We start from the raw sequence: 21,437 nt of genomic DNA, 5'->3' as shown, positions 1-21,437 counted from the left end.
TCAACCCAGCGTTTCCAACCACCAAACGCATCAAAACACCTCACAAAATCTCACGCATCCGCCCACTGTCAGAGATCTAGGAGTTTCCCTAGATACACAACTAAGCTTCAAATCCCACATCAAATCGCTCCTAAAAGGGGGCTTCTATAAACTTCAAACCCTCAAAAAACTGAAGCCTCTCCTCCACGTACACGACTTCCGTACCGTTATGCAAACCACCATGCTATCAAGACTTGATTATTGCAACTCACTGCTAATAGGCCTTCCCTCCTCCACAATCAAACCCCTCCAAATCTTACAAAACACCATGGCCCGCGTCCTCACAAACTCAAGAAAGACTGATCATATCACTCCCATACTTCAAGACCTCCACTGGCTCCCAATCACCTATCGCTCTCAATACAAAACACTCACTATCATACATAACACACTTTACAAAAATAATTCCCCATGGATCGAAGATATGCCACACTTCCATCAGACCAACCGCCCCACCAGAAACTCCCTTGCTGGCACCCTCTACACCCCTTCACTCAAAATTGCTCACCTCACATCCACCAGAGAGAGAGCCTTCTCCATTGCCGGCCCCACCCTCTGGAACTCCCTCCCCACCGAGCTCCGACTAGAACCATCACTTAATCAATTCAAAAAAGGAATCAAGACCTGGTTATTTAAACAGGCCTATCCCAACACTTCACAACCCTAGCACTGTGACTCTATCGCAACACTCTTACCTCCCCACCCCCCCCAGTTTCCGCCTGCCCCCTGCCCCCCCATACTCCTCCCCCCACCCACCTCCACCACCTTCCTTCCTCTAAGCAGCTTCCTTTACAGTTACCAACGCACCTTTCCCACCTCTACCCACAGCTCCCTTGTACAGTTCCACCCCCTCCTCCTCCCCCTCCTACTTTTCCCTCTCCCTCGCCTCTTGTACAATTACTCATAATGATCGCCATATCACATATATGACACCCCCCTCCTACACCACCCTACCCTCCATCCCCCTCCCCATCTTGCCCCCTTATTCCCCTGCCACCCTTCGCCTCCCTCAACCCCTCCTCCCCCACCTCCCCACTGCGCTTCACCCCCCACCCCCTCCCCCTGTACATAATTAATTTCTGTCTAACTTTGTCTAATACTGTCTAATTTTGTCTAATATGGTTTATTATATGTATATATACTGTCTAATATGCCTAACATGTCTAATATGGTTTATTATATGGTTTATTATATTTAGTATATGTCTAATTTTATCTAATATGGTTTATTACATGTAATCTCGTTTAACTGTGACGCACGTTGGCACCACAGTAAAGTTAACTTACCTCTTAACTATCTATCTTTCCTCCACCTATCATTGTAATTTCCTTTCTCAGTTACATGTAAACCGACATGATGTTTTTTTACGAATGCCGGTATATAAAAGTTATAAATAAATAAATAAATGTGGGCGTGGTCTGGGTGGGGCACGGCCGTGCCCAGATCCTCTGCTGCGTACATAGAAAAACAGTTGTTTGAGGAGTTTAAAATGACTAGAATAACTGGGGGGGGGGGGGGGGGGGAGTGCAGACTATTAAACCAGGGAGGCTTGAAGGACCTACCTCATAACTGGGCAAACTGGTGAACAAACTGGTGAAATTGACAATGACGTGGATGCACGCCCCTTTTAAAATTCCCTGACTGATGCAGAACTTAGTGGCATTTAAGTGCCTAGGCATGCACCCATTTAAAATTGGATGCGAATAGGAGCACGCCTACTGTATTAACATGCATGCAAATTATTTAAAAAATTCGACCTGTCCCTGGGCGTGCAACAGCACATATGCACCAATGTGCGCATGCGCGCCGGTTTGAAAGTTACCATCCCTGAACTTAGATGGACCGCTATTCTGGTAATCACAACCGTAACCTAGTGTGTTTGTCCTCAAACAAACAATGACCATAACTGGCCATTTTAGAAGCAAATGTCACTCATGCTTCCCATCTTTTACAGAAAATAAAGCCCTTCCACTGATGTCAAAGCTGTGAAAGGGTACATATGATATAAAATAAATAGGAATGAATCTTTATTGAACCCATTTTCCTAGAGTTAGCATACATTTAGGAAAGCAATGCCACATTTTGGAGAAATTGAAAAGGAGAATATAAAGGAAAGAATGATTAATAGGCTAACATGAAGAACATATCCATGGGAAAGAAAGGAAATTCTCTTCTAGGAACAGGATCTAACACTCAGGCCTATCCTGTAAAGTGCGACCGCGTTTACCCTGCTCCTAAGCCGCTTTTAACTCACGTTCCGGCCGCGTTAGCCCTTCCTGCAATCCCGAATCCCCTTTAACCTACTCCTACCGCGTCCTAAATTCCCCGGGCAACCCCTTCCGCCCGCGGCATGTATATTGCATGCAAACGAGCGAATTAGCTCGATATTGCATGCAAACGAGCAAATTAGCTATTCCCTAGCATCCCGTAACCCGCGCCCCGACTATCGCTAGTTTTCCCTGCCATTTTGTCGCGCGTTTAACCTGCAAACTTACCGCCTACCCTGACCCCTGCGGTAGAGGCAGGGGTAAGGGTAGATGGCAAGCTTTCCCCCAGCCCCCGCTCACCTGCCCCGGCCGCGATCATGGGTGCCGGTCTCCGTGGCAGCCCCAGTCCTCTCCCCTGCTCCCGAAGCCAAAAAAAAAAAAGCGAAAAAAACGTTGCAGCCCCCCTCTGATGTCCGGAGGGGGGCTGCAAAAAAACCAAAAGCAATTTTGTTTTTTTTTCAAAAAGCTAAAAGTAAGTTGCTTCGCTGTCAGTGTCCCCCCTCCTCCCGGAGCAAGGCTGCTTTTCGCGCCCTGATCCGGGAGGAGGGGAGAAGAGATGACAGCGGCGAAGCGAAAAAACCAAAAGGGGACCCGACCCGACCCGACTTACTTTTGCAGCCGTCCGGCATCGCTGCTCCCCCGCCTCGTCCGGCATCGTTGCTCCCCTGCCTCGTCCGGGAAGATGGCTGCCAGCACGGGGGAAAGCGGCCCCTGTGCATTCAATTGGCTGCTCAAGACGTGACGTCACGACATTTGGCGTCATGGCAGCCAATTGAATGCACAGGGGCCGCTTTCCCCCGTGCTGGCAGCCATCTTCCCGGACGAGGCAGGAGAGCAACGATGCCGGACGAGGCAGGGGAGCAACGATGCCGGACAGCTGCAAAAGTAAGTCGGGTCGGGTCGGGTCCCCTTTTGGTTTTTTCGCTTCGCCGCTGTCATCTCTTCTCCCCTCCTCCCGGAGGGGGGGAGAAGAGATGACAGTGTCCCCCCTCCGGGAGGAGGGGGGACACTGACAGCAGCGAAGCAACTTACTTTTAGCTTTTTGAAAAAAAAACCAAAATTGCTTTTGGGTTTTTTTCGCTTCGCCGCTGTCAGTGTCTATTCTACCCTCCTCCAGGAGCAAGGCTGCTTTTCGCGCCCTGCTCCAAGAGGAAGGGACGACACTGACAGCGGCGAAGCAAAAAAACCAAAAGCAAGAAGTAAGTCGCTTCGCCGCTTCCCTCCTCCCGGAGCAAGGCTGCTTTTCGCGCCCTGCTCCGGGAGGAGGGAAGAGTGAAGCGGCGAAGCGACTTACTTTTTGCTTTTGGTTTTTTTGCTTCCTGGTATCTGTCATTTCAAATGACATTTGAAATGACAGATACCAGCGTGGCGTGAAGCCTTAGGCCCACGCACCCAGGATACTATATAGGCGCTCTATCCAGTAAAATGGGTTGCGCGGGCCTAACGCTTCACGGGCACTTATTAGCCGCGGCATGCATTTGCATGAAATTAGAGTTCAGGATCGAGCGGTAGGTGAGCTGCACTGTGCGGGCGGTAACCGCGGGTGCCGTAGGCACTAACGCAGCTCTTCCTACCGCTCGGTACTGGATAGACCTGACTGTTGGTTACCTGTGCCTACAGAGAGAAGACACTCTGAAAATAGGATGCTGAACATTATAAAAGATTAAATGTAGATCAGCAACCAAAAGGCAAGATTGATTTTAGGCTGTGACCTTGGAACTAATGATCAAAACATATCCTTTCAACATCGGCTGGTCAGTTGCGCACAATTTTCACTCTATACATGGAGGAGGTACTTTTCCAAGGAGTGTAAATGCAACATATTATTGTAGCAATTTTCAAAAGTCATTTATGCACTTAGGGGTGGATTTTAAAAGAAGTGCGTGTGGCGTACATGTGCATGCGCACATGTTCGCCCGATTTTATAATGCGTGCGCATATTATAAAATTGGGGGTCGGCACGCGCAAGGGGGTGCCCAATTGTGCACCTTGCGTGCGCCGAGCTGCTGTGGGGCTGAAGTAAGCTGCGCGCTGGCCGACTGCTGGCGCACAATTCCCAGCACAGCGGCAAATATGGCCGCTGTGCCGGGAGCCTGCCCCATCCCTTTTTGCAAGCCCCGGGACTTAGTCGCGTCCCGGGGCTTTACACGCATCGCCGGGCCTTTTTAAAATAGGCCCGGCGCGCATAACCCTTTTAAAATCCGGCCCTAAAAGTGCACTTAACATGGGTAAAACACCTATGGACAATTCAATGGCATACACTGTAACAATTTTCAAAAGCACGCTTACATGGGTAAACTCCATTTACATGCGTAAAACCCAGTTTTAAGCAGGTAAATGCTTTTGAAAATCAGGCCCTATGGTCTTTGTTTGTATCTTTTTCCTGTACGATCAGTGTACGACCAGTGAACAGCTGTACTGTGAAAGGGGGTTTTCACAGCCTTCATGCAACTAACTCAGTTTTCAAGTAATGCCTCATTTTATTGCAAGGATGATGAGGACTGTCTTCCTGGAGGAGAAAATGCTACAGTGTACAAGATTCATAATGCATATGACACTTAAAGGCAAATTCATAGCGGGCTTCTCATTTTGTTACAAAGGAAGAAGGAAAGATTGTAATGACTAAGGCTTCTTTCCCCTTTGATAGGATTTATTATTTTACTGGTCACAAGTTAATCTACAAATGACAGAGTCTTGGTCTGCATGCCCTAAGATGGGTTTTTATTCTCTATTTGTAATAGTAATATCCCAAATGTGCATTTTTCAGGTTGATAAGCACTTTGTCTCTGGACTATTTCTACTTTAAGTAGAGGATGTTTTTTTATTGCCAGGTGTCAGTAAAGTAATATTTTTTTTAAGATCAAGAAAAAGTATCAATCCACCTTTCAGAAGCAGAAGAAAAATTGCCACAGCTCTTGGATGATATATAGGCAGTGTAAGGTTCCAGCATAAATGTATCCCGTTGCACTGCCGTTTTCTTTCCGTGCTACAGTCGGGATAACTAACCGCGTCTTTCTTCGGAAGTGCTACAGCAGTAGTACCTCCACCCCTCCTTTAAACTGTAGTCGGTCTGTTTAGATCCTAATAATAGAAACTAACCGGAGCATAATTGCCTTCCTTTCATGCAGCTGAAAGCGAGCTGGGGAAAGAATTAACTTTTGTTAATCTGTGCTCCATCTAGCGGTAATAATAGAGTCGTACGGGAGGAACACAGATGGAGAAAAAACCGTTAAGACACCCACCAGTTTGGGCGTCTACTAAATAAAGTCCATCTCACACAAATTCCATGAGAGCAGAATTAAAATGCAAAAGATGCCTACAAATAATAATAATAATAAAAAAAAATCCAACACTTGGCTGTACCACGCATATCTTTATTTGTGAATTCCCTTTTAGTACTGCAGTTTCACTTTCCGCAACTTCATTCATCCCCTCCCCTCCGCCTGTTGAAAGGGAGCAGCTGCTTGGCTAATGCTTTCCCAGCTGCTGTCGTGTGGCACTCCGCAAGCGCTCGGAGAATAAACGGATCCCAGGGACCCGGCAAGGCGCCGAAACCGATGATCGGAGGCCGATTTTGCAGGGCATCAGCGGGAGCCGGCGGGTTTCCCCAACCGGCGGACCCGGAGACGACCCACCCTCTGGGCTAGGAGCAGCCCCTGGCAGCAGCAGCAGCAGCAGCAGTCGCCTCCCGGGCGCCGGCACGCTGCAGCCCAGCTCCGGGCTCGGCAACACGCGGCCAGCTCCCAGCCGCAGCCCCGCGAAGTTCTCAAGGACCGATTAGTGTTATTTTTTTTTTGGGTTGTTGTTGTTGTTTTGTTTGTTTAATCCCCTCGGACTTGTTGCTGCTCGGCTTGGATTTGGTGGGGGAGTTAAAATCCTTCCCTGCCTCTTTTGGTTCTGACTCCGATAGGTCTGGAGGGAGGCAGGCGACGCTGGTCCCCAGGGCAGGGATGCGCAGCCTGCACTTCACTTGACCACCGTCTGCAGACTTTCAGGTGTAAGCCCTCCTACCCCCCCCCCCCCCTGAACATTCACGTTTAAACGCAAGAGGCGAGCGATCAGATGCAAGGCGAAGTGCAAAAAAAGTGAGCACAAGGTGGATACGGTGAACTCACGTAAGATATCTTAAATAAGAAAAGGAAAAAAAACCATCAGGAGTGCTATAAAATATGCTGCAAGAAACGGCTCCCAGGATTGTGTTTTCAGCGCAAGACACTGTAACAGGTCGCTTATGAGAGAGCCATAAAAAAAAAACCCAGGGAATAAAATTTGAAAAAAAAAATTTCTCCCGATCTGAACGCAGGAAAGGAGGATGTGGGAAGGTAAAGCACGTAAGAAAGACAGCGAGCGTATGTGCCTAGAGCTTGTCAAGCTCTGAGGATACGGGAACCGAACTAAGTGCAACACATGGGGACTTTTGGACACTGGAGCCGCGATTACTTTTTCTTAACTAGCAGTAAGATTTGTTGCTTTTTTTTTTTTTTTTTTTGGGCTAGGGGCTGCGATCACTAGTTGCGTGCGGTGACTGTGCACTTGCCGCCGCCGGTTTTGGGGTTAAAGCAGCCACATAGCTGCTCCTCTCCGCGGGCCCGCTCCCCTCTCCCTAATCAGTAGTCGGACAGGTGCAGTAGACATGGCAGCGGGAGTGGCGGCATGGCTGCCCTTCGCCCGGGCGGCGGCCATCGGCTGGATGCCGGTGGCCAGCGGGCCCATGCCGGCCCCGCCGCGGGAGAGGAAGCGCACCCAGGACGTGCTGATCGTCCTGAACGTGAGCGGCACCCGCTTCCAAACGTGGAAGAACACGCTGGAGCGCTACCCGGACACGCTGCTGGGCAGCACCGAGCGCGACTTCTTCTTCAACGAGGAGACCCGCGAGTACTTCTTCGACCGCGACCCGGACATCTTCCGGCACATCCTCAACTTCTACCGCACGGGCAAGCTGCACTACCCGCGCCAGGAGTGCATCTCGGCCTACGACGAGGAGCTGGCCTTCTTCGGCATCATCCCGGAGATCATCGGCGACTGCTGCTACGAGGAGTACAAGGACCGGCGGCGCGAGAACGTCGAGCGCCTGCTGGACGACGCGGAGAACGAGGGCTCCGCCGAGGGGCCCCTGCCCAGCATGTCGGCGCGCGAGAAGATGTGGCGCGCCTTCGAGAACCCGCACACCAGCACGCTGGCCCTGGTGTTCTACTACGTCACGGGCTTCTTCATCGCCGTCTCCGTCATCGCCAACGTGGTGGAGACGGTGCCCTGCGGCCGGGGCCCCGGCGCGCCCCGCGAGCTGCCCTGCGGCGAGCGCTACGCCGTGGCCTTCTTCTGCCTGGACACGGCCTGCGTCATGATCTTCACCGTGGAGTACCTGCTGCGCCTGGCGGCGGCGCCCAGCCGCTACCGCTTCGTGCGCAGCGTCATGAGCATCATCGACGTGGTGGCCATCATGCCCTACTACATCGGCCTGGTCATGACGGACAACGAGGACGTCAGCGGGGCCTTCGTGACGCTCAGGGTCTTCCGGGTCTTCCGGATTTTTAAGTTCTCCCGCCACTCGCAGGGCCTGCGCATCCTGGGCTACACGCTGAAGAGCTGCGCCTCCGAGCTGGGCTTTCTGCTCTTTTCCCTCACCATGGCCATCATCATTTTCGCCACCGTCATGTTCTACGCCGAGAAGGGCTCCCCCAGCAGCAAGTTCACCAGCATCCCGGCCTCCTTTTGGTACACCATCGTCACCATGACGACCCTGGGGTAGGTGTCGGTGCCGCCCTCCTCTGCGTCTCACAGAGCTGGGCGAGATTCCCGCCATTTTTTTTTAAATGTACTTTTGGCAGTGTTTTCGAGTTTTGTGTCGGCGAGAAGCGTGCGGAGGGGGGAGAACACAACTTTTAAAGCGGTTAGAAAGTAATGAGGAATTGTTTTTAAAGCATGTTTAAAAGTTTGTTGCTGTTCCCCACCCAGTGAAATGCATCAACTGTAGGCAGGTGAGAGCTTATGGTTTTGGCATAAGAGAATAGTAACGATGTATCTTCAGGTGACTTGGGTTTATTGGTGTTACTCCAGTGAGGTGCCACACATATGTTTTAAGTACTTGGAGGTTGGGTTCTCAGCAGCACTGACGTATTCCTCTGGTGTGAAAGATAAACTGGCCATGTTTGCCAGCCATCTGACCTTAGACTGTGTCTGCTGGAGGTTTTTGTTTCTTGAGTTCATGGCAGGATGAACAGTGAACTGTTCATGGTTTCTGTCACCAGAAGAGCTTTGAGTTTCATGATGCCACACTAGTTTTGATTGGAGCTTGGGTTTAAGTAATGGCAGCTGCCACTCACTCCCTTGTTTAACAAGACAGGATGGAGATTACATTCATTTCACCCTGTATTTCTTCTTTAAACAAATTAATAGATATGATGGTATGGTGGAGAGCACAATAAAGTACATTTATATGCCAGCAACCTTATTACTTGTATACAAATTGGTTTTCTTTAATGATATATTTTATTTTTACTTCAAAATTCAAATGGACATCAGATTTGCCATTCTGAAGCATTTTTGGGGTTAAAGTCATAGTTTGACATATATTTGTAGGTCTGTTTATTGTGATCAGTTTTCTGATGTCATTAAGTTAAAATTCTTTTGATCTTACAGCAAGTTGCATTGAATGTCTGTGCTGAGATTTAAGGGTACATTAATTAAAGTGGCTCTGAGTAAATGTATATCATTGATTTGATGATGAACAATTCATTCTGTAGAGAAGAATCAACATCACAATTGCCTTTGTTTATGAAGTTAACAGCCCTTTAGAACGTCTTGAAATGAAGGCCACAGTTAATTAGTAATATTACTTAAGCTCTGTCTAATCTAGTAATATATTACAGTATTGCAATTCAGAGATACTAATTTTGCATCAAAGACTGGCAGTACAATTTAAGAAATATGCTATTTTTAATCTTGTTAGAGTGAAAATAAATTTGCATTTTAAAACACTTTAGTCACTTCCACATTCACTTGGCTTGTGTACAGTTGATAAAATTGAATTAAGTATTGAAACAAGGTACTGGTATGACATTTTTATGCATTGTGGTATTTGTAGTGATGATTGCAAATGGAAGAACCAGTGCTACAATGAAACAGAGAAGATGTCAGCAGAAAATGACTACTTAATCTATTCAGTGTGTCCATTTGTGCCTGCCCACCGTGCTCACATATCTTACTGAATTGGTGGTCTCCCCCCCCTCCCTATACCCCTACCCCACTAAGATCCCTTTCTAGCTATCCCATGCATGCTTAAATTTGACTTCTATAAACTCTGCTGGAAGTTTGTTCCAATTGTATACCACCCTCTCAATGAGCAATGTATTTTCTCACATTCCATTTGAGCTTCTTTCCTTTCAGCTTCATTTGATGACCCTCTTGTCCTTGAACGTTTTATTAAATCTGACCAAATAACTCAGAATATACAAATTTGGAAAGATGTACTTCATTTTAAAGTACATAAAAATTCTAAATGTGTTCTTTGGGCCTACTTTACTAAGGTTTTTTTTCCCCCATTCATTGTGAACAGAACAGGTTGCATAGTGTTCTGATCTGCAACTAAATGAAGCGATGGACAGACAGATGGATGGACACCCCTTAATATGTTCTTTGATTGTTACACAAAGAATGCATAAGAGAAAACAATGTAGTTTTAAGAATAGAAAGCTATATGAATAGTGTACCAGAAGGTATGATCATGAACTTTACATGATATTCAATTGTGTAACACATTACCCAGATAAAATACAAATATTATTATTATTTTGACCTAGCAGTTTCCTCCATTTAGGCTTCAGCTTAATCAGAACTTGTTTCTAAGAGATAATGACATCTTGAATCTTCATGCACAACATCTTACGGATTTTCTCTATTTTTAGCCCTCTATCATTTCTTTTTAGCCCAACCATTGCAGCAACATCCTCAGTTAGAGGCAACAGACTATAGTTATCACTGGAACAAGATACATGTGTATCCTGAGTTGTGTGATGACTAAAAGTGCCTTCCTCCCTTTCCCCACCCCAGTGGCAAGCCTTCACAGCTTCCCCATCCGAGCTGCCTAGTGGAGCAGAAACCAAGCTTAACCCAGGTCTTCTGCATGGGCCAGCTCAATATTATTAATTTTAAGTTCATTTAATATGTAATTTTGATAATCAAGTAATGTTCATACAGTTACAAAAAAAGAAGCAACTGATTTGAGCCTTTAACAATGAAAGGAATGCAATTAAAAGTTTGTGTGGAAAAAATTAACTATGCTCCATTGCTGTTTTCAGTAATATTGATTGGCTTGGTTTAAGCGACCTGTCCATGGTGCTGACCTTGAATAAACTAGTTTCACTCCATGGTACAAATTTGTGGTGCTGAAATAAGAAGCTGTTTATTTCTGATTCACTAAGTCTTTTCTTCCATTCTTTATCTATGGGGAAAAAGAAAGCTTAATGAATCATTCCTAATGTATGCTTTTTAACATTAAAATTACAATGAAAAAATGTTTTCATTTGTCTAGATATGAAACCAAAATATTTTTTATTTAAAAGTGCAAAATAGTTTGCTTTTTTGATGGTGCTATATAGCTTTAATAGGGTCTGTCCCAGCTTTTCTTATTCTCAGTGTCTATTGAACTTGGATGACTCTGTAGCAATGCTTTCATTACTGTGACAGCCCAGTTGGCAAGGAGAGCATGAGTCTTGACTTCTCATGCACTCCACCCATGTTCCTTTTCTACTTTAATTACTTTCTTCTTTAACCATCTGCTAGGTGAAGGACTTCAGATAACTAATTTAATTCTGATTGTTCACATAGAAGAATACTATGTTACCCTATTGTATTTATGAAGAGCTAGTTAGTCAGTTTGTTTTGTACATGAATGAAACTAAATAATAATTAGTGTGGCTTGTATTACGGGGGTTATAGGACCACATTTTTGAAGGGAGACTTTTTTGACATGTTGTAGTTTTTAAACTTTTGTCACAGTTCCTGTTGAACAACAGAACTCAGAGAGTGATCACTGATAAAATAACCTCTCTAACTGAATGAAGTTAGTTACAAATGGTAAGGCTAAGTGAACCAAGTGGTGCTTATAGGATGATATCTTCTATGTTTTTGAGTTTCATTGTAATCCTGAGTTTATCATCTGCAATTAGCAGTACAAGAACTGGGGAGGGTAATTTTTCAAAGCCATTTCAAAGCTTTGGAGTCTTTGAAAATTTCCTACCTGTCTAGATGCAGAAGTAAACACATAGTACCAGTGCACACATACTTTTCAGCACAGAGAATGGAGGTCTTCTTGGGGGTGGAGTCTGGACGGAGTTAGCACTTATGCATTTATAAGAACACGTATGCACACACATGCATAATTTTGCAGGGAAAAGAACTCACATAAACCTCAGGTGCAGGTCAGTGCATATACTTAGTACAACTCAATTTTTAAAGGGACTTTACACTTTTATGCACAATTTGAAAGTTGCCCTCAAAAATTGTAAAATAAGGGGGTACATATTCAAAAGCCATTTAGATGACTAATGGGAAAGTTATCCATCTAAGTGGCTTAGCCACACATTTAAAAGGCTTGTCTGGCTAAATTTTAGCTGGATAACGAATTATCCGTTTAGAATTTAGCTGGGTAGGTCGGGAGTGTTCCTTGGGTGAGAGATAGGTGTTCCAGGGAGGAGTGGAGTTAGCTGGTTAACTTAACTAGCTAACTCTAGACATGCCACAGGGCAGGTCTAAAGTTATTCGGATACCACGTATCTGGCTAACTCTAACTTATCTAACTTATATTCAGCGGTGTAGCTACACCACTAAATATCCCAGTTAAGTTAGCCATATATACGGTATGTATTCAGCTAACTTAACCAGCTGCTCAGTGGCTGAATATAATGTCTAAAAGCCATGTCTGGTCAAAAGTCTCCCTTTTAAAACTGTGCCACATCACATGCCTGGTAATAATAAAGTCATTGAATGGAAATAAAGGAAAAACAAAACAAAAGGCACAGTAGAAATGTAAATGGTAATAAATCCTCTTTTTATAGTTTCCAGAATGCTAATTTGAAAATAATGAACTTGTACCTCCAGCTTGAATTATTCAGTGATGATGGGGTTTATTGTGCATGCCATCACAGTCCTTGTGAGAACAGTGAATCATGATGTCACAAAATTATAAGATAGTAAATGAACCAGGTGAGATGTTCACATTTATTTTCTAAAACAGAAAGCTGACATTACAAAGATATATACACAAAATGTTTCCACACATTAAAAATTCTTTTCAGATTTAAGAATCTGGTCAGTGTAACAAAGCTAATAAACTACTGCTATATACAAGTCTAATGTACTAAAGGATTTTTCTCATTTTGTGCCTTGATTTAGTTTAGGGAGTTTTTATTGAAAATGGATAAAATTGTTGTCTCTGGTGGCATCTACACACAAAAGTCAGTTAAAGGGATTTTTAAATAACTCTATAGAGATTCAAAGTATTAGAGCCTGTTGTCCCCAACAGCAAGCAACAGTTCTACCCCCCTCCATCTTTAAATTCCAGTTGTAACAAGTAAATTAAGGGGTGGGTTTTCCAATGTTTTTGCAAAAAATTGCAATGAAAGAACTGTGATCTTCATGCAAGCAAAATTTGTGTGTGTGTGTATGCATGTACACGTGTAATTAAATAATGCTGGAGTTTATTGTGCATGCCATCACAGTCCTTGTTAGAACAGTGAATCATGATGTCACAAAATTATAAGACAGCAAATAAACCAGGTGAGGTATTCACATTATTTTCTAAAAGTGAAAGCTGTCATTACAAAGATATATACACAAAATTATCTGTTTGCACACATTAAAAATATTTTATTATGATCTGTGATAAAGATAACAGCTGAACTGAATATAAAGATGCCCCAAACATTTACTCGTATGGTGAGTGGCACTGAGTGAAAAGAATTGTCAGTAAAATGAACCATGACGTGCACTATGTCAGTGGTTCTCAACCCATTCCTCAGGACACACCTAGCCAGTCAGTTTTTCAGGATATTCACAATGAATATACATGAGATAGATTTGCATTCCATGGAGACAGGGCATGCAAATCTACCTTATGAATATCCATTGTGGATTTGCTGAAAACCTGACTGGCTATGTGTATCTCGCGTTCTGGGTTGAGAACCCTTATACTATGTCTTATAACTTATTTTTAATAATGCAAATCATTTAGAAAGTCGGAGTAATCAGGTATTATATTATACCAGAAAGAAAAGTTGTATGAAATATGAACCCAAATAATGAGTTAAGATTTAGGATCATCAGGTTTCATTGGGCAGCTGACAGCATATTGCAAAGCTGTCAACATATTGGAGAGGACGGCATAGATTTCAGTGACTATCGTTCACCTTGGTGTTGATTGACTGCTAATTCTGACTTAGACTACAGATAATGAAACATTTTTTTCTACTCTCATATAATAGATGAAAGGTTTCTTGATGAGTGGTCTGTGAAATGGATTTATCCAATATGTGTTTCAATTCATCTGAAGTTATAGTAAAAATAATTTTTATATACTTTAGCTCTTTTCTCTTGTGAGCAAGGAGGACTGTGCTAATATGGAGAAGTTCACATGACTGTTCTTGTTCCCACGAAACCATATAATCTCCTTTTGATATTCTTGAGGCTCAAAGATTAAGCTTGCTAAAAAGGTCTGGTCTTCTAAGACAAAATATAAGCAAGTATATAACCCTGTTATAAATACAAAACACCTTTTTTAACATTAAAACCCTTATTTCATGCCATAGGAACATCTGATATGCAAATAATAACAATAAAAGCTTCTAAATAGGTATTCCCAATATATTTTTTAAAGGAAATAGATCAGTAGATATATTTCAAAATATACAGACAAAGAAAATATAATTCTGAACACAGTCTATTTGGGATGCTAAAGAATTATAAGAAACATAAGAAATAAATGAAAGAGAACTAGGGTTATATATTGTAATTAAACATGCATACATTTAAATGCAAAGAATAAATAAACACAGGATACAAACAGAAAATAATTAAAAAAAATAACTGCAGCAATATATAATGGAAAAAGTATATAAAGAAAACTAAAGGACACGGCATCAGTTGTAAATGGTGTTACATGGTGTGCATCCACTGCCTCTCGCTGCGCAATGGGCCACAAGCAGTATCAGTCACAACATCAAGAGTTTCAGTCATCTGCTGGTTCCAAAGTGCTTACTCCTTCATAGAAATATAAACTTATTTCTGACCAATAACATAATACCAAATCTGTCACCCACCGCTATTTAAATGCATACATTTAAATACAGTAATATTTTAGAATAAATTCCACATTATAATGTATCTGGTCATTCAGAAATTAATTTGGATGAATGTAGAAATGGTTTCTACAAATTTGACTTGTAGATTAAATTAATATGCAGAATCGAGAAGATGAATGTCTTTCACTACTTAATCACATTTTTAAATTACTTTTATTGAAAGTTAAATATTTTTCTTAGATAGCTATGCAACAGATTTATTTTAATATTTATGTGGTGTCATGAACCAGGTACTTTGCAACAAATTACATATATCTACAATGAATTTCTTCCCCCCAAAGAGCATATTATCCAAATGGATACCTCCGGCAACAGGAGATAAAATGTCTTGCCCCAGACTTCAAGTGTCAGTAGCAGAAATGAGAGCTTGAATTTAAGTATCCTGACTCGCAAGTCATTCTGTAACCATTCAGCCATTCTCTTCCCTGTCCATCATTATAAGTTTGACATAATTTTATTTTACTACACCCACTCAGTCTGTACTGATGGGGCAGTTTCCTTCCCAGCAAGCTTGAGACCAGTACGGTGACATCATTCTCTCTTGCTATTTCAATAACATCACCACTGAGCCATTTTAGCATGCTTCTCCTCTGTCTCCAGATTCTTTCAGTTGTCTCATTGGTGTCAACAGGCTGAGTCTCATATGCCACCTTCTTAGAAGTATAGTAGGCCACAGTGACTCAGTTGGAATTTGGAGGTGTTTGCAATTTTCTTTGTAGACTTAGGGTTGAGACAGTTCCAAATTGCAGGATTGACTGGGTAAACTCAAGTCTGCATGGTGGGGGAGAGGAAGGAGAGACTTGTCATGTGCTGTTTTGGTGTGACCTGGCCCATTTGTATATCTCTGCAGATTCATTTAATCCAAAATGTGAAGAAGGGGCCTCTGACAAGGGACCTGTGCATACAAAAGCTATTTCAAAGGTAGCAGAAGGGACTTTGGATCTCCTCTGACCATCAAAGGAAACTGATTTGGTGGCCTTAAGACCAAATTTAGTTGACTAGCTCAAAAATACTTTTCTGAGAAGTCCTTAATTGTAGATCAGTGCCAGCCACATCTGAGGGCAGAGAGTTATTCTTCTAGCAAGTGTACAGTGCCATTTTGGATACTGATTGACTTGAATTTCTAGCCAGTGACACAGTAGAGGGATGGGAGAAGAGATACTTTCTGCCCCAGACTAAAAAAAAACTTCCAAGTCCTACTGGGGGAAGGCAGTTCCTCAAAGAATGTATTAGGACAATTAGTTGGAGATGGCATCATATAATCATCCAGTGTTTCCAAAGCAGTAATAATGGCACAGAGGAGTCTCTGAACTTACCCTTTCTCTTCCCTGTTACAGTAAAAGAAATGCAAACTTAACAGATGTGCCAGGAGATAAATTTAAGGGACTTGGAGAACTACTGCTTAGCAGCTGCAGTATAGTCATCTTTAAACCAGAATCCCCTTGCTCCATCAGATGTCCAAGTTCTATCATAAATGGGGAAGTTAACACTAGATGCTTGATTACTGAAGATGTTTATCAGGTTATCTGGCAGAGTAAAAAGTGTTCCCAACAGACTCTTCTTTGATTTCACAAAATTCTTAAAGAGAACAGAAAGTTGCTAACTATGTCTTAATTAGTTTATGTTTATGTCAGATAAACACAATTATTCCAGTACCAAACCATAAAATATTTACAAATTTCTGTTTTATTTTTGATCTGAAGCAGTTGAACACATTTGTAGTAAATAAGTATTTTAGAATGAAGTTGTTAAGGTGTGTCATTCAGGAAATTATGAAGCTTATGCACTATATCTTGTGTTTAAAAAGTTTTAGTGGGTAACATGGAACTGGAGCAAGATGGTGGATGTAAGCTGACTAAGCTCTCATGTGCTGACCTTATTTACCCTATCACAATGGTGAAATACAAGGGTAATGTTTGTATCTACCCAGTTCCTAAAACTTTGATGCCAGTGAGAGCCATTAAATTCTTGGTCAGTGGGCTTCAGGATGCTGCTATGCCTAAGGAGAAGTGGAGGTGACATCAGGGGGCAGGTGTGCCATTGGATCTCCTGGCATCAGAATCCACTCTTAGCCCAGAGCAGAGGATTTCCTGGAGGTCCCCGCTCAGGAATGCAGTGAGCCTACTGTTCACTAAATATAAAGATGTGTGACTGAACTCAATATATATATAAATTTACTTAAATTTATATATGGAAAAGAGTGACCATCATATGGCACTGCACGATGATTATCATCTGGGCTCAAAATGTTGCCCTTCTATGGTGCCTTGGTTTTAATCATCAGTCACTCTTTTTTTTGTGCGAAACTCAAAAACACTCAATTGTAATGTGAAGAAATGTCAAATGCATACTTCCCTTTCCCTTTGTGATAAATTTAAAGAAAGGATGCTGTGAAGTTAATCCCACCATGTTCTGATTGAAATGCCCAACATTGCAATGTTTCGGAAGTCCTGGACACTTCCTTCTTCAGGGGAACAATGTTCACACTTTCAAACATCCAATTAATGTGAGTTCTTAATGGAATAAACGTGCCGGCAAACAATTTTTCAACTTTAAGGCTTGCTTGAATAGTGTTTAAAAATCCTTCAGTATCTAGATGTTCGGTGATTCAGCTGTCGAGTAAAGTGTTCTGCCCTGCCTATGCTAACTTTCAAAATGGTGCCATCTCACTTTCTTGTGGTTCTTTTCCTTTTCCTTCCTACTGACAGGTGCCCCCTTTCTATTCCTTATAAAGTCTTGGAAAAGAAGATGGGGCAGTAGAGAGCAAGTGTATGGGACAAAGAATGGAGGGAGGGCAGCTTGCACCATTGTGGAAGTTGTCAAGGGAGTCTGAGGCATTTGTGCTCTCTCCTGCCCTGTCTTCTCTTCTAGGTCTTCCAACTGGATAGACAGGGGACACCTACTGAAGAAAAGAAGGTCCCCTGAGGTGGAGGAGGATTAGGACATGCCAGCCCTTCAATTTTGGTATTGAAGTGGTGGGAAGATTGGGACTTGATGGTCTTTTAGTCATGGGCTGGGAGGAAGATGACTGGGGTATGATATTAGTACAATTGTTCAAAAATTACCAAGTATTCATAAAGGAGGACCCCTTTATCTAGCACTCAGAGAGTTAGAGTCATCATGAAGATGTATGGGCATGCAAATATTTAATACCTGGTTATTAGCAAATTCATGCTAAATATTGCTTGAAGGAGAACATACCACACTAAGGTGCAACTATTAAAGCATAATTTGCATCTGATGTTCCAAAATTTACATGCAAGTACATCTTAATATTAGTTCATACATGCTAACATCTGGCATGAGTTTAGAGTGCATGCTAGGTCCCTAATGGATAGCATGGTTGTCCATGTGCATGCTAAATGGCCTTAGCTTGCATATAGACTTGTAGGAGTTAATTTTCAAAAAACATTCTGCATTTCACTTAGGAACCTAGGTTTTAGGGATCTCAATTTAATCATATTTTCAGCCAAACTTACTCGCAGGAGGGGTCCCACTATCACAGGGGTTGTTGCTGTGATAGTGGGCCCCTCCCCCAAAAAAGCATCACGCCTCTATGGCGCTTTATTTTGTGTCACAGCCAAACACTGCAACACAAAAGATCACAGTGAGTGGCCCTTTAACACAAATGTGGCCCCAACCTCAAGGGACCATCATCATCTTAAAGAGCTGCTGTCCCTCCCCCAAAAAAACACGGCCAAATGGGGAGGTTGTGTGGGGGTCAGTGCTAACCCCCATTTCAACCTTAGGTGGCCCTGACTCCCTCAAAATAAAAATGAATGCAAATATGCACGTGGCAGCCCTCTTCCCCTGAAGTCTACCTCCCCACCTCCAAAAGCTCAAACTTCACCCCTCCTGGCCTTCTCGATGGCAAGAGCCCCCTCTTACCTTATCTTGGATCCCACGTCTGGGATGGGTGCGAGGGTGCACCTGTCCTCGATGCGAGATCCAGGATAAGGTAAGAGGGAGGCAGGGGGCTTGAGCATCGGGGGGCATGGGATGGGTGGTCCTTGCCATTAGAGGTGTTAAGGGATGGATCTTGCTGTCAGGGGGTGGGGGTTGGGTGGTTATTGCCTTTGGGGGAGCAGGGGTGGGGGAATCTTGCTGGCAGGGTGTAGGGTGATTAGACTTGGGGGGACCCGCACAGAGTGCATATTTCCACTAATTTTTTACTTTTGGGGAGTCTGTACCACCTCGACCTACGGCCATGGGTTGAAACAGGAATCAACACTGACCCCCTGCTCAACCTCCCCATTTGGTTGCCTTTTTTAAAAATATTTTTTTTACGGCCACTTTAAATGTGCAGCAGGAGCCTAGAGACCCGCTTTAGAGCCTCTGGCCTCCTGCCACACATCTAATGCTTCCGTAGGAGGTATTGATATTTTATTGCAGCTGACCACCTTCTCGGTCGGCTGTGATAAAATATTTGCATCAAATTTCTTATTAATGACCATTCGTTATTTATGCATGCAAATCACATGCAATGAAGGTCATTGTTTGTTTTTTTTTAATTTTTTATTTATCAGTTTTCAATTTGTACATCAAGAAAACAATCTTGTGTAGAAAGCATTTTACAGTAAATGTTATAAACACAATACAAATTCTCTCCCATATCATTATGCTTTTAAAGTCCTCGTCTAGGGGGAGATTCTTTACTCAACCTTAGGAAATACATCATTGTATATAAAGAAAAGACAGGTCCTATACTGGAGTATTATATATTTCTATACGGATCCAACTGAAAGCTCTTAGTACTTTTAGCCTTCCAACAATGGAGAAGATGTTAATATCTCAAGAGAGTACTTTTAAAAAAAATTCTCTAGCTATTCAGGTTGAAAGTATATATATGAAATATTTCTATATTTTATACTGCATTTACATGGATATTTTAGAATATACATAGCTCCCAACATTTGAACTTGAGATCTCAGATTCAAGAACTGCTTCCTTCTAAGCTGGGTACATCTAGCCAAATCTGGGAATATCCCAATTTTTAACCCCAAGAATAATTCAGCTCGATTTCGAAAGTATGATCTTAAAATCCAGTCTCTATCAGATTCAAGGAGGAACGTTACTATCAATGTCGCTGGCTTCACTTGCTCCATTTGTGATGCTTCAATTATATTTGTTATATCCAATCCTGGAGTTTCTGATACTACTGGTATCATGGGAGTCAACACTTGAAAGTTTTTTTCCCCTTCTTTCTCTTTTTTTTTTTTCAAAGAAAGATATATAATAGAGCCTGGATGTTGGGGATATTGCTGCCTCAGGAACCTTCAATATTTGTAAGAGATATTGTCTCCACATATCTCGTGGGGTCACCAACGGGTCTTTTGATAAATTTATTAATCGTAAATTTCTCCCCTTTATTTGGTTTTCCATATTTTCCATACAGTTCATCAGAATAGTATTTTCTTTGATTATATTACATTTCTTTTATGTCCGTCTCAACCTTTTCAATTTTAACCTTTTGTGTTTTCAGTTCATCCTCTACCTTACAATCTCTTTCCATGATATTATTTATCAAAGAGGCCAACGGGTTAATTTGATTGAAGAGATTATCATTGACTGTTTGCACAGCTTCCCAAATTTTCTCTAGGGAAAAGTCTTCCGGTTTTACTAATTCCTTCTTTTTAGGCAATTTAAAAAGTACTTTCCTTTTTGTTGGAGGCTGTTCTGTACAGCCTTCAGCACCTCCCAGGCTGGTCTCTGCGTCTGAGTGCAGTGTCAGCTGTTTCTCTCCTCCGCCTTCCTCGTCCTCTGAGCTCCGGCGGTATCGCTCTCACTCCTCCGAAGCAGGCTGCTCCTGTCCACCTCATGTAAGGCCACAGGATTTTCTGGGGCATCCAAAAAAACGGGGATAAGGTCATCTGAAGCTCATGTGGGGAGGCGGTTCCCTCTTCCACCCGCTCCCCCGCTGCGAGCTGCCATCCGGTTTCTGCTCCATTATTACATGTGAGTCCATTGGGCCCTGGATTCGACCCTCCAATATTGCTCCCAAACTTTCTCTCTCTTTAGCTCTCCTTTTCCTTGCAGAATGCGGCATTTTCCAGTAAAATTCGCTATTTACCCTCGGAGCCCAAGTCACACACGTCCGGTTCTGTCAGCCATCTTGGATCCCCCGCCGCAATGAAGGTCATTGTAATAGGGGAGGGTATCTGGGTGGGGAGTTGCAAAATATCGTATGTAACGCAGCTTGATGAATAACCCAGTTAGTACCTAAGTTTATGACTGAAAATTCTCTTAAATATAGGCCCTAAATTCAGACCTGCATTTCATTCCCTTAGGTTTAGGAACCTATATTAGATCCCTAGCTCTGAAAATCAACACTAGATACCAAGAGGTCCACTTCAGCCACTGGCTGGCTTGCAAGTTAGCTGGATCAACTTATTCAGTTAACTTTCATGAGATAGTCAGTGGTGTAACTGCACCATTGAGTATACCTGACTATCTTAAAGGTAGCTGATGGCTGCTGAGGAATGAACGGCAAACGCTGAGCTCCGGAGCCGACTGATCTTTTTCTTTGCCTAAATTCACTTGAAACATTTTCTTCTTCTCAATTGTGTGGTACAATATGCCACACATGAAACATAAAGCAAAGATTAAAGAAATTACCTCTACTCCAATATCGACCTCGCGACAGCCTCGGATTGAAGAGGTTTTTGCCGGATCAGTACAGTCATTGCCAGAGGGAGGGGCCGTTGGTGGAGTCAGCAGAGAGCAGATGTTGAGCTCCCTGGCTGTTGAGACATCATTAAACCCTGGCTCACCAATT

General features: G+C 43.0%; 1 protein-coding gene across 2 annotated transcripts in view; it reads left to right on the top strand.

The window, feature by feature from the left end:
• The first annotated feature begins 6,819 nt into the window (after nt 1-6,819).
• LOC115099305 (potassium voltage-gated channel subfamily D member 2) overlaps nt 6,820-21,437 on the top strand; it is a 131,997-nt gene continuing 117,379 nt past the window's right edge. The window contains exon 1 of one of the 2 annotated variants that reach the window (XM_029616873.1): nt 6,820-8,051. In XM_029616873.1, the coding sequence (XP_029472733.1) occupies nt 6,940-8,051 (1,112 nt within the window). In that variant the 5' untranslated portion in view covers nt 6,820-6,939. Of the gene's footprint in view, nt 8,285-21,437 lie in introns of both variants that reach the window. The other variant, XM_029616872.1, reaches the window with a different exon arrangement.

The sequence above is a fragment of the Rhinatrema bivittatum genome, chromosome 9, assembly GCF_901001135.1.
Source record: "Rhinatrema bivittatum chromosome 9, aRhiBiv1.1, whole genome shotgun sequence".
In the NCBI taxonomy this organism is placed as follows: domain Eukaryota; kingdom Metazoa; phylum Chordata; class Amphibia; order Gymnophiona; family Rhinatrematidae; genus Rhinatrema; species Rhinatrema bivittatum.
This window is presented reverse-complemented; position numbering and strand designations above follow the sequence as displayed.